The 11,167-nt window shown below is 54.6% G+C and overlaps 1 protein-coding gene across 1 annotated transcript in view; it reads right to left on the bottom strand.

Moving 5' to 3' along the window:
• Positions 1-9,667, bottom strand: part of ARHGAP27 (Rho GTPase activating protein 27) — a 30,104-nt gene extending 20,437 nt beyond the window's left edge. The window contains exons 1-2 of the mRNA XM_023511267.1: positions 9,658-9,667; positions 7,746-8,420 (exon numbers count right to left, since the gene is read on the bottom strand). Of these exons, the coding sequence (XP_023367035.1) occupies positions 7,746-8,402 (657 nt within the window). The 5' untranslated portion in view covers positions 8,403-8,420; positions 9,658-9,667. The remainder of the gene's footprint in view (positions 1-7,745; positions 8,421-9,657) is intronic.
• Positions 9,668-11,167: the final 1,500 nt, after the last annotated feature.

The raw sequence follows: 11,167 nt of genomic DNA, 5'->3' as shown, positions 1-11,167 counted from the left end.
AAAAAAAAAAAAAAAAAAGAAAGAAAGAAAGAAAGAAACAAACAAACAAACAAACGAATAGATTTTTTTTTTCCTAAGCTGAAAAACCCCAGGGAAGGGGACAGAAGCCATTAAAAAGTGGAAAATGATGAAGATAGCAGATGAGCTAATACAAGGGGGAGGGTAGGGGAATGTGCAAGTGGGGAGGGTGAGGAGTGGGGATAGGGGGTCATAGTGTATGACACATCTCTTGGGGGTGGGACATAATTATAAGAGGGACTTTATTTAACAAATGCAATCAGTGTAACCTAATTCTTTGTACCCTCAATGAATCCCAAACAATAAAAATAAATAAATAAAATAGAAGAGCCTGGCACCACCTCCTGTCTTGCCCCTTCTCTCACCATGTGACATGTCTACTCCTCCTTTGACTTCCCCTCTTCATTTAAAACTCCCTGAAGCCTAACAGGTGGTGGTGCCATGCTCCTCATATAGTCTGCAGAATCATAAGCCAAATAAAACGCTTTCCCTTATACATTTCCCAACTTCAAGTATTTCCTTTATAGTAACACAAAACAGACTAAGACACAGTTCTACGTTCAACTAATCTCTAACCTCATCTAACACCAGCCACACTAGGCTTCCCACTGTTATCCAAACACATCACATTTGAGAGACTGACTATATCGACAATGGCCAGACCATATTTAAGAATAGAACTCTGACCCTCGAACTGGCAGAAACAAGTCCAGGAAGCCAATTTACTATCTATAGGTCAGATTTGTAAGAAGTCAGACTACAATCTCTAGCATCTAATCCAGGACCAAATAGGAATCCCTGTAACAGTCAGCTCAAAGGAGCCAGGATTAATTAATAAATGATAGCTTTCCTAATTTTGACCCTACTTTCAAAAACAACAAAAAAGAGAAATGGAAAACGAAACAGGGCAAGACGAAGGAAACCCACAGGAACTAGATTGAAGGGGAAAAGCCACAAAGCAAACCAGTACATTTAAAACAAGCCAGGATAATAAAATCAAGTATAGTATATCAGTTATTAAAAGAAACTCGAAGAGGTTGAATTCTCCAGTTAAAAGACTTGGGTTTAAAGTCTTGAGTCAGCTTGGGTTTAAAAATATAGTGATATGTGTGGCTCACACCTGTAATCCTAGCACTCTGGGAGGCTGAGGAGGGTGGATCGCTTGAGCTCAGGAGTTGGAGACCAGCCAGAGCAAGAGTGAAACCCCGTGTCTACTAAAAATAGGAAAACTACAGCTTGGTGCCTATAGCTCCGTGGCTAGGGTGCTGGCCACATACACCAGAGCTGGTGGATTTGAACTTGGCTGGGACCTGCCAAACAATGACAGCTACAGCCAAAAAATAGCCGGACATTGTGGTGGGCACCTGTAGTCCCAACTACTTGGGAGGCTGAGGCAAGAGAATCGCTAAGCCCAAGAGTTTGAGGTTGCTGTGAGCTATGAAACCACGGCACTCACTGAGGGGCGATATAATGAGACTCTGTCTCAAAAAAAAAACAAACTAAAATAAAATAAAATTTAAAAATGAAAATAGGAAAACTAGCCAGGCAGCATGGTGGGTGCCTGTAGTCCAGCTGCTAGGGAGGCTGAAGCAAGAGGATCGCTGAGCCCAACAAAAGTTTGAGGTTGCTGTCAGTTATGATGATACCATGACACTCTACCCAGGGTGACAGAGTGAGACTCTGTCTCAAAACAAAACAAAGAAACCCAACCAAACAAACAGAAAAACAACAAATCTACCAAAAAACAGTGATATGACATATACAAGAAATACAGTATAAAAAATGATAGTGGTTGAAAAAAAGAGATTTGGGGCCGGGCGAGGAGGCTCACACCTGCAATCCCAGCATTTGGGAGGCTGAGGCAGGTGGATTGCCTGAGCTCACTGGTTTGAGAACAGCCTAAGCCAGAGTGAGACCTCATCTCTAAAAACCTCTGGGCATTGTAGTGGATGTAGTCCCAGCGCTTGGGAGGCTGGGGCTAGAGGATCGCTTGAGCCCAAGAGTTTGAGGTTGTTGTGAGCTGTGACGCCACGACACCTGACCAAGCATGACAAAGTAAGACTGTCTCAAGAAAAAAAAAAAAGAGAGAGAGAGAGAGATTTGTTTTAATGTAATATAATATAAAATAAAGAGTGGCCATATTAATAATAGTAGGGTCAAATTTAAGATTAAGCACTAAAACAGGATAAAGAGGGATGCTGTGTAATGATAGAAAGGCACAATTTGTAAAGACGGAACACTCATCATTTATTCAGGAAAAAAAAAGAATACTCAAAATCTGCACGCTCCCAATAGCAACACAGTTAAAAATGAAAAGCAAAAACTAATAAAAGCACCAGGAGAACTTTATAAGGAAAATTTGAGAGGGAGGTTTAATAAAACTTTATCAGAATTAGGGAGAAAAACCAAAAAAGATATAAAGGAAATGAAAACTTAAATAATATATACTCAATCAACTTAATAAACTTGATTTGATGCATATGGGACCTCATATCCCTTAAGTAGAAAGTATACGTTTTTCCTATATGTGCCTATGAAAAACTTAGAAAAAATCATTTCCTTGGCCACAAAGAAATTAATAATAAATTTTTAAAGTACAGTGTTTACAAATCTAGAGAAAACAAATGCTTTTCTAGTAAGATATAAGATGGCCATAGACAACCAGTAGAAACTTGAATAGACTAATTATCACTGAGAAAAAAATCTGCCACCGAAAAAGCACGTGGTCCAGAGGGTGTCACGGGAGGGAACTGGACAGAGCTTTAGGATTTACCTCTGGCCACACCTTCCTCCTCCAGGAAGCATTCCTAGAGTTTCCTCCTGCCAAGAGGATCCTGTACCCGGCAGACGCACCTTATCACATCATAACTATGCCACATCATGTCTGCCATACTCTATCAAGCTCTTCCATGCCCCAAGGCCTGGCATGTCGGTATGCATGTCTGTCCCCTCAGACTACTAGACACTGTCAGCTCTGGGAAGGACAGAGAAAATAGGTGCAGAGTGAGGGCAACTGTGGGGACTCAGGAAGGAGGTGAGGAGGCAGGTGGACTTGTCAGGGGACCCATCTCAGGAGGCCTGGGGCTGAAGGGGACCAAGGACTAAGAGGTGAATAATGAGGCCCAGGTTCCTGGGAGATCCCCAGAGGACCATGAGGCCACCTCCTGGCCTGTGGGGAAGGAGAAATGGGTGGGGAGAGCTCTAGGTGGCCAGGAATGTGGGGTAAGGGTGGGAGAGGGACCCAAGAACCTGCTTTCTCACAAGTCAGATCACCTGGGCATGGGGGCTCTTGGGGCCTGGGTCATCCTGGGGCTGCAGGTGAGTCATGGGAAGGGAAAAGTCAGGCCGGGTGTGAGGAAACCAGCTGAGCCACCCCATGGCTGCCCTAGCGGGGAGGTGGGGAGCCGCAGAGGTGGGGGTTTAGGCAAAAGGCTCACGGGAGTCCCTTCAGTTTGGCTTCAGCTCCCCTGCTGTTACCAACCCTCCCTCCTTTCCAAAGACCCCTGGCTGGCCCTGCAGGAGGACAGGTCCATATGTCCTGAGGCCAGTTGCTTTGTCTCAATCACAGCCTTGAGGCTGCCCTTGGAGTTTGCTCCAGGAAGTGGGAGCCGGTCTTGATCCAAAGGGAGGGGTCACTGGGTGGGCTTTCATATGGGTTAGGGAAGGACCTGGTGGGGAGTTTAGGAGGAAGGAGAGAGAGCAGGAAACTGAGGCAGGCCCCTCCTCCCCCAGGGCGAGGGGTCACTCACAGTTCTTGGAGGAGCTAAGGACTCCAAGAAGGAGGTCCTGGGTCCTTCCCGTGCAGGCCACCTGCTCAGGTGCGGCGCCTCCTGGACCGTTTGTGTAAGAAGTGGCAGCTGCCGGTTATAACTCTCCCAGCAGCCAATGTCTGGCAGCAGGGGCGGGCTCCCAGCCAGATCTACCAGGCTCTCCCAGGCTCTCCCGCCTCTGGGGTGGAGATGGTGGCCGCACCCAGAAATCCCAGAATGAGGACTGGACTGCAACCCCCTCTGAGGCTCCTTCCTTGCACTGGCTTTTGCCGGCTTCCCTGGATCCCTGAGTGGCCGCCTTGGGGGAGGGGTGTCCTCCCAGCTTACCTCTCCGTCTTCCTCTCTCCCTCCCCAGCAGCCTTTGCTCTGCCCTGTCCCTGGATGTCTGACTCTCCCACTATACTCTCAGCTGCGGATAGCAAGGTCAGGGTTTGGAGTTCCTGCCCACAACAGGGCTGGACCCAGGGTGTGCAGAAAAGTCAGCACTTGTTTGCCTTTGGCTTGCACTGTTCTTGTCCAGGGTAATAGAGTTGTCAGTCCTGAAGGCCACCTGACTGAAACAGCCTGGAACTGACCTGGACACAGCCAGGAAGTCTCTAAACTTCTCTGAAACTCTGTTTGTACTCAGGGCAAATTGGGGTAGCTGTGCCTACCTTCCCAGATGCTGGGAGCTCAAGCCTGGGTGCAAGCCTTTGAGTAAGAGCTCACAGGACTATGAGCTCCTGTGGGACTGTGTCTTACAATGTTTTGGGTCCCCAGTGTCCACTGCAGGGTGACCAGCACACACTAGGTGCTCAATATGTGCTGAGTGAATGGTGAATGACAAGGCTGTAAAATGCTGAATGTGGAAGAGATTCCTCTATTCTGGGAGTGCCCTGGCCCTGCTGAGGAGCATGCCTTGAGCCCTGAGCTGATGCCTAGCAGATGGGCGCCCCTTCTCCCTAGCAACCTGGTCACCTCCCTCCTCACATCCTCGCCTCTCGTCCCAACCCCTCCCAGCATATCCCCTCTCAGCAGCCACCTCCCCCCCATCCTCAGCCTCATCTCCTGGTTCTTGTCCATCCACTTAAACTCAGGTAAGGCTGCACTCTCCACCCCACAGCCCCTCTGGCCAGTTGTCTACACTTTCCATTCTCATCCTCACCATTACTCCTCTGCCTCCAGCAACCCTGGTGACCTGCTGGCCTGCTGGTGGCTACTTCAGACAAATGTTCTTTGGCCTTTAGCTAACTTGACCTTCCTGCCGTCCCCCCTTCCAGACATCTCTTGGCTTCTGGGCCAGCACTTTCCTGCTTTTCCTCCCATTCCCTGGCTGCTGCTTCCTCTCGGGCCCTTTTCCTCCTTTTGTCTAGCAGAAGAGTCCCATCTTTCTTCCAACTGCCACCTCTCCGAGTCCCTCTCAGAAAACTGCACCACTGGCTGCCCACATGTGCAACCGGGAAACTAGAACTCAGCCTGTCTCCCCTCCTGCACCCCAGCCCCCTAGCCCAGAGGCCACCAGACCCTGCTGAGTCCACCTTCCAAATCTCCATCATCATCTCATGCCAACAAGACCATGAAGATCCCCAGCCACAGGGAGCTTTTCTCAATTCTCTGCTAAAAGCCTTCCAAGGGCTGCAACACTTTGGGTCCTCAGTGCATTCCTGGCAAGGGCCCATGAGGCCCTACCCAGCTGGGAATGACCCACTTCCAAGCCCACACTCTGCTCCTGAGCCCCAGCTGAGGGCAGGGGGAGGGGCTGCAAGGACCACACTTCACCTCTATCATGGCTCTCAGCACCCTGGGTTCAGCCTCATCACAGCTGGCAGCCTGCTGGGCTGAAGCTTCTGTCCCCTCCAGCCAGCCTGGAGTCTGGGAGATGAGCCCTCAGGGCTGTGGCTGTGCCTGCCATCTCTAAATCCAACAGCTCGCTCACCTGGGGCTTGGCAGGTCTTCAGTTAATTCATGCTTAGTAGACAAGTGAATGGGCCTGGAGGACCATGAAGCAGGAGGGGGAGGAGAGGGCTTCTGTATCTTCTGAGGAGAAAACAGTCCAGCTCACCTTTCAGGAAATTCTTTCCCAAAATGCTGTCTGGAACAACTAAGAGCAGGGGTGGGGTTTCCTTCCCAAGGGAGGACCAGCTGCCCATGCTTGGAACTTGTTTAGGTTGGAGTGTCAGGGAGACCCCACAGCTGGCATTTGAATAAAGCACAGCCACAGAGAAAGTGGTTTTAGTAAGCCCGTGACACAGGGGAGGAAGCAGATCCAGAGATGCTAAGTGACTTGTTGAGGCCACACAGTGAGTTAAGGCCACAACGGTGGCCAGGCAGCAGCCTCCCTGCTCAATACCCAGGTTTCTGGCAGATGCCTCAGTTCCTCCCTGTAAGTCCCCCCATCACCCGTGTCCCACCTTACATACCACACAAGTGCTGGAGGAGGGAGGGCGAAGGCATCACGTGGCAATAACTATGGCACTCGAGTGATTGATTACTTGGGAGATGCCAAGACCTAGGGGATCCGCTGCCTCCTGGGTTTGGGTTCTAGGGTGCTGGCCCTTGGGCAGACCTACAGAGCCCTGGTTCGCGGTAAAGGGCTGTCTCCTCGCCCCTTCTGGGGCCAGACGCACAGCAAGCCCATTTCCTCAGCTCCAGGGCCCACCTCAGCCAAGCAGGCACATCTCCACCATCACTAGGACAGAGAACACACCTGGGAGTGCGCCACCACGAGCGTGCCCGGGAAACAAAAACCACCTATCCCAGAAGAGCTGCCTGCCTGCTGGCACAGACACTGCTCGCGTCCCCGTCCGCCGGGTGCTATTCTCCACCCTTTCCACCAGAGGGCGAGCTGCCCCTGAAGAAACCCTAGAGAAGGCGGCGCAGACCCGGGGGAAGCGCACCGAGGGGGACTCCAGGCAGTCTGAGGAGACCACCGCATGCTTCCATGTCTCGCCTTATTTAAGGCTCACCACGACCCTGATTCTTATGTGTTGTTCTTACACACGAGGACGCAGGGGGAGTTTCTTGGCCCGTCAGCAGCTGGCAGGTGACCCAACAGAGTTAAATCCCTTTGGGTTAAAGAATGAACTGAGACCTTGACAGTGGACGTGAACTCTCATAGGTAATTATACTGCTGGCGACAGATGGCAGAACGGTTTTTGTGGATCTTTTTTTACCCTTGGGCCTCCCCTCTCTGAAAAGTTCCTAAAGTTCAAGATGTCAGGTCCGCCCAGAGGATTCTGAGGATGTAAGAGTGTTTTAAAAACGTGCTCTATTTTCGATTTCCCAAATTAACACAGCTGGACGCGGAAGCGGGGGGGAACCCTTACCATAACTGGACTTCTTTCTGAAATAAACTCATCAAAAAGTTTTGGTTTTGTTTATAAAAAAAGGAACTGAAATTTAAAAACAGCCCCAAAGGGAACCCGACTCCTGACTTTCACATCCATCTCATCTGAACCCCCAAGGTCCAGGGAGAAAGGCGAGGCAGGTGGAGCCAGCCCCGCAGGTCCACAATACCCTCACTCCACCTCCAGGTGCGTCTCAGAATACAGATTGGCTGGGATTTTAGAAAGATACTAGGAGAGCAGGCACCTGCCTCTGGGTTATATAACCGCCCAGCTGGGCTTGGGGAGGCCCTCTGCAGTCAAGTTTATTTGCATTCCTGCAGCAAAACATAACAGTTCGCATTATGTGGGATAAAGACCATCAACATCCTCATGGGTTCATGTGAAGTTTTGTCACTGGGTGAATTACGAAAAACCTTTGAACTTCCAGGGAGCTTTGGCACTTGGGAATTGCAAATAAGGGAGTGTGAGCGTGTACCCCTCTCCTTTTGGGGTTGGGGAAAGGGAGCTCGTCCGAAGTCGGCAGACGTGTTGGCGGGCAGCGAGCAGGACGCTAAGCCGAACAGGTCTCCTCGCGCCCCGGCTCCATGCAGGCATGGCTTCCCCGCCCGCCTCCCCGTGCCCAGCTGCGTACCTGCGCTGGCCTCTCTTCTGGCTGCGGGCCACGCACATCCAGGATGGCTTCGTAGACGTTTTCCGAGTCGCTGCGCGCCAGGGGCCGCGGACACACCCAGGAGCCCGCCACACTGCAGGCCTTGAATCCGCCTGCACTCCCGAGAAGGCCGGCAGGAGGCGCGACTGTGGTGCGCGCCAGGTCGTCTAGGGACTGCGCTGGCCTTACCGGCGCCAGGGGCCGCACATATAGGCAGGCGGGCAGGCCAGGTGCCAGGTTGCTGCGACCTGTCATGTCGTCGCGCCGCGCAGGGCCGCACAGCGAGCTGGCACGGCCCCGGGGCTCGGCGTGGGTGCTGTCGGGGCCTGCCGCCGCGCTCACGAACCGGTAGTCGTAGGCAAGAGGCTCGGGGGCTGCGGGGCCCGAGTGGGGCGCGGGCAGCGGCGAGGCTGTGGCGGGATGGCCAAGAGCTGGCAGCTCGCGCACGTACTGCGCTGGTAAGTAGAAGGGGCGGCCGTCAGGCTCGCGCCGCACGTGCCACCAGTGCTCGGTGCTGCGGCGCAGCAGCCGGTAGCGTTCGTTGGGTTGGATGGCGACGCGGCGTCCATCCTTGCCAGTGTACTCAAAAGGGTGCTCCACCAGCACGTACACGTCCCCTTTGACGACGTCCGCCGCCATGGCGGCCGCGGCGTTTTCCTAGGGGCAACAAGGAGGGGGGCCACGAAGGTCAGGGCGGCGGAGCAGAAAAGAGCACCATGCTAGGGGACTGAAGGAAGACCTGGGTTCGAATTCTATCCTGCACTAGCCACGTGCCCACGGGCTTCAATTTTCCAATCTCCAAAATGGGGACTCGCATAAAATCATCTCTATGGCTCCTATTCTTACACTCCGTGATGGAATGAGGACAATCCCTTCATTCGGTGTGGACAATACAGGACCAACTTTACCACTAGGGAAGCCTGGGCTCCAAGACAAAGGGTGATTGCTGGTGAGAAGGTCGACACCACATTTGCTTAAAAGTTGAGTGAGCCTCAGTTTTCCCGTTAATGAAGTGGGAAGAACAGCTCATTTCCCGCCGCTCCCTGTCCGGGTCCTGCCCACAAGGACTCCGAGAGAAGCACCGCAGCGCCCCTCTATCAGTTTGCACACTAGGCCCGCGGGGTCAGGGTCCAGGTAGGGGTTCTGGGGGCGGCCCCTGGAGTAGCTCTATCCTGGGGGTGTCCATGCCTTACTTAGTCCAGAGGACTTGGTATAGGAAACTCAACTGCCAAGGCAGGGGAACCGGTTCTCTCGGTTTCTCTTTCTTTCCCTCGTCGCCTCGCCACAGAAGTGAACCCAGAGCCCAGCCCGCCCAGACGCGCCCGCACCGCCCCCTGCTCTCCAGCTCCCACACCACCTCCCCAGAGGGGCTTGGCCCTCGCAGCCTGTGATCACTGCCCCATGAGAGCGGCCTCTAGAAGATACACTTTATGACCATGACTACCCCTGCAGGGTCTCCAGGGTCCCCAAAGTTTTCTGGAGCGGTCACCACAAACCACCCCTTCGTCCAATGCCTGGTTATCCTGGCTGTGTGTCAAGGAAGGGGGCAGAGCCTAACTGTAAATCTGCCTGTGTCCCTCTATCAAATCCATGGATCGGTGGCCTCCTCCGGAAGAGGCTGATTTCTAAACCCTTACACTGACCACACCTTCTCCTGCCAGACAAGGTGGCCCGAGACCAGGCCCCGGAGCCGGGCTACCTGATGAGGCCGAGGGACCGCAGGAGTAGTATCCGATGGGGGCCCCTAACACTCTTTCTCTACTTTCTCTAGCGTTCCCCGTTGGAGGAAGGGGTGTAAACTGACAGGGCACACTGAGCTGCCCAGGGCAAATAAACTCCAGGCAGGAGGACACTCCCCTCGCAGCCCCTTCCCCAGCTTCTGCAGTTCACTCACGTTGGCTGGGCGGGCCGCCGGGAGCCCATGTGCTGGATGGGCGGAGCCAACGAAGAGGCGACAGGTTAGGCCCCCACCATCTCCCTGGGCGGGACTTCCAGGGGCTTGGCCTGAGAGACCGCCCGCGGAACAGCAGCTGGAAAGGGGAGAAGAGGCAGAGAGACGCTCAGGAGGGCTGTCCCCAATCCGCAAAGTACCTCTGTCTAGGAGGCTCAAGGAAGACCCTGACTGCCTATGCCAGGGCCTTGGAGGGGTGGGTGGGGGGAGTTGGGACCGAGCACAAACCCAGAGAAGGCGCCAGGGAAGCCCCGGAGCCAGGAGGGCTTCGTCTGAAGGGGCGCTGGCGAGTTGCCAGCAGAGCCCTGGCAGAGGAGAGTTCCGCCCCTGCCCGGTTTCCCTTTCCACCCCTACGGAACTTGATGTTAGCGAGCCCCTGCGTCCTGTGAGCTCGCGGCTTTGGGAATGCCCGGCTGAAGCCGGCTGTCTGGTCCGGGCGTTCCCTTTCCGAGACAGGTCATTTGCACCCTGAATCACTAACTGCCAGCCCTTTCCAGCCGGACTGCGGCTTACCCTCCCCGGGCCCACTCCAGCCCTCCCCAGGCCCTTTCCAGGATTCCCACGGCAGGGACGCCACACAGCGCAGTGTCTGGGACTGGGACTGGGTGGGAAGGGGATCGGGCCTCAGCTCCTTCCTCGACCTTGGGGAAGCGAAGACAACAGGGAGGGATGGGAGAGCTGGGAGGATCCCTAGAACGCAAGAACTCATCCGTCCCTGGAGGCCCCCAGGGTCCAAGGCCCAACAGACTAGAGCTACAGTGCCTTCAATGCCTGGGTCATCGCTGGGGCCCTGGGCCTGACCTCTCCCGTCTCCGGACTTGAGGGCAACCCTTCGCTTACCTCCTCTTCCCCAAGGGGGATGCGGCCCGCTCAGTTCCCGCCCCAGCGCGGAGTAAAGGGGAGCAGGCGCGCGGAGCTGCCTGGTGAGGACCGGCCGCCCGGGGCACCCTTCCCAGCTCCCCTCAGCTTCCCCCGCCCAGCACTGGGCACCTCCGGGCGTCCGCTCGCTGGCCTCGCCTCCACTTGCCCCGGCAGGCGCGCGAGGGCTCGGCGTCCGGTGCGCTCTCCTCTGCCGGCCGGCTCCGGTGCTGCCCTGTTTCCTGTTCAACAATATAACCAGGGAGGCACCGGCGGAGAGCAGAACTTCCTCCCGGGCTGGGGCTGGGCTGTGGTTGCAAGAGACAATCCCCGGTGTCCTGGCTTCCTGTCCCCTCTGGGCTGGGCCAGCGCCCCAGGAGCAGAGACGCCACCTCCTCCCCCCTGCACCTCCGGCATCCAGGGCCACACCTGGCTGTCTCCAGGGAGGAGGAGGAGGAGGCTGCAGGGCTGCGATGGTGGGAAGAGGGTGGCGGGAACCTCCCCACCAGCTCCTCCTGGCCAGATTGCCCTCTTGCTGGCCCTCTACCTCCGGGAGAGGAGGGCCACGTTCCAGTCTGTCCATAGGGTAAGTTCA

Source organism: Otolemur garnettii, unplaced genomic scaffold (assembly GCF_000181295.1).
Source record: "Otolemur garnettii isolate 467f Iridium unplaced genomic scaffold, OtoGar3 scaffold00018, whole genome shotgun sequence".
Lineage (NCBI taxonomy): Eukaryota > Metazoa > Chordata > Mammalia > Primates > Galagidae > Otolemur > Otolemur garnettii.
Note: the sequence above shows the minus strand (reverse complement) of the source record. Positions and strands in the feature narration are given on the sequence as shown.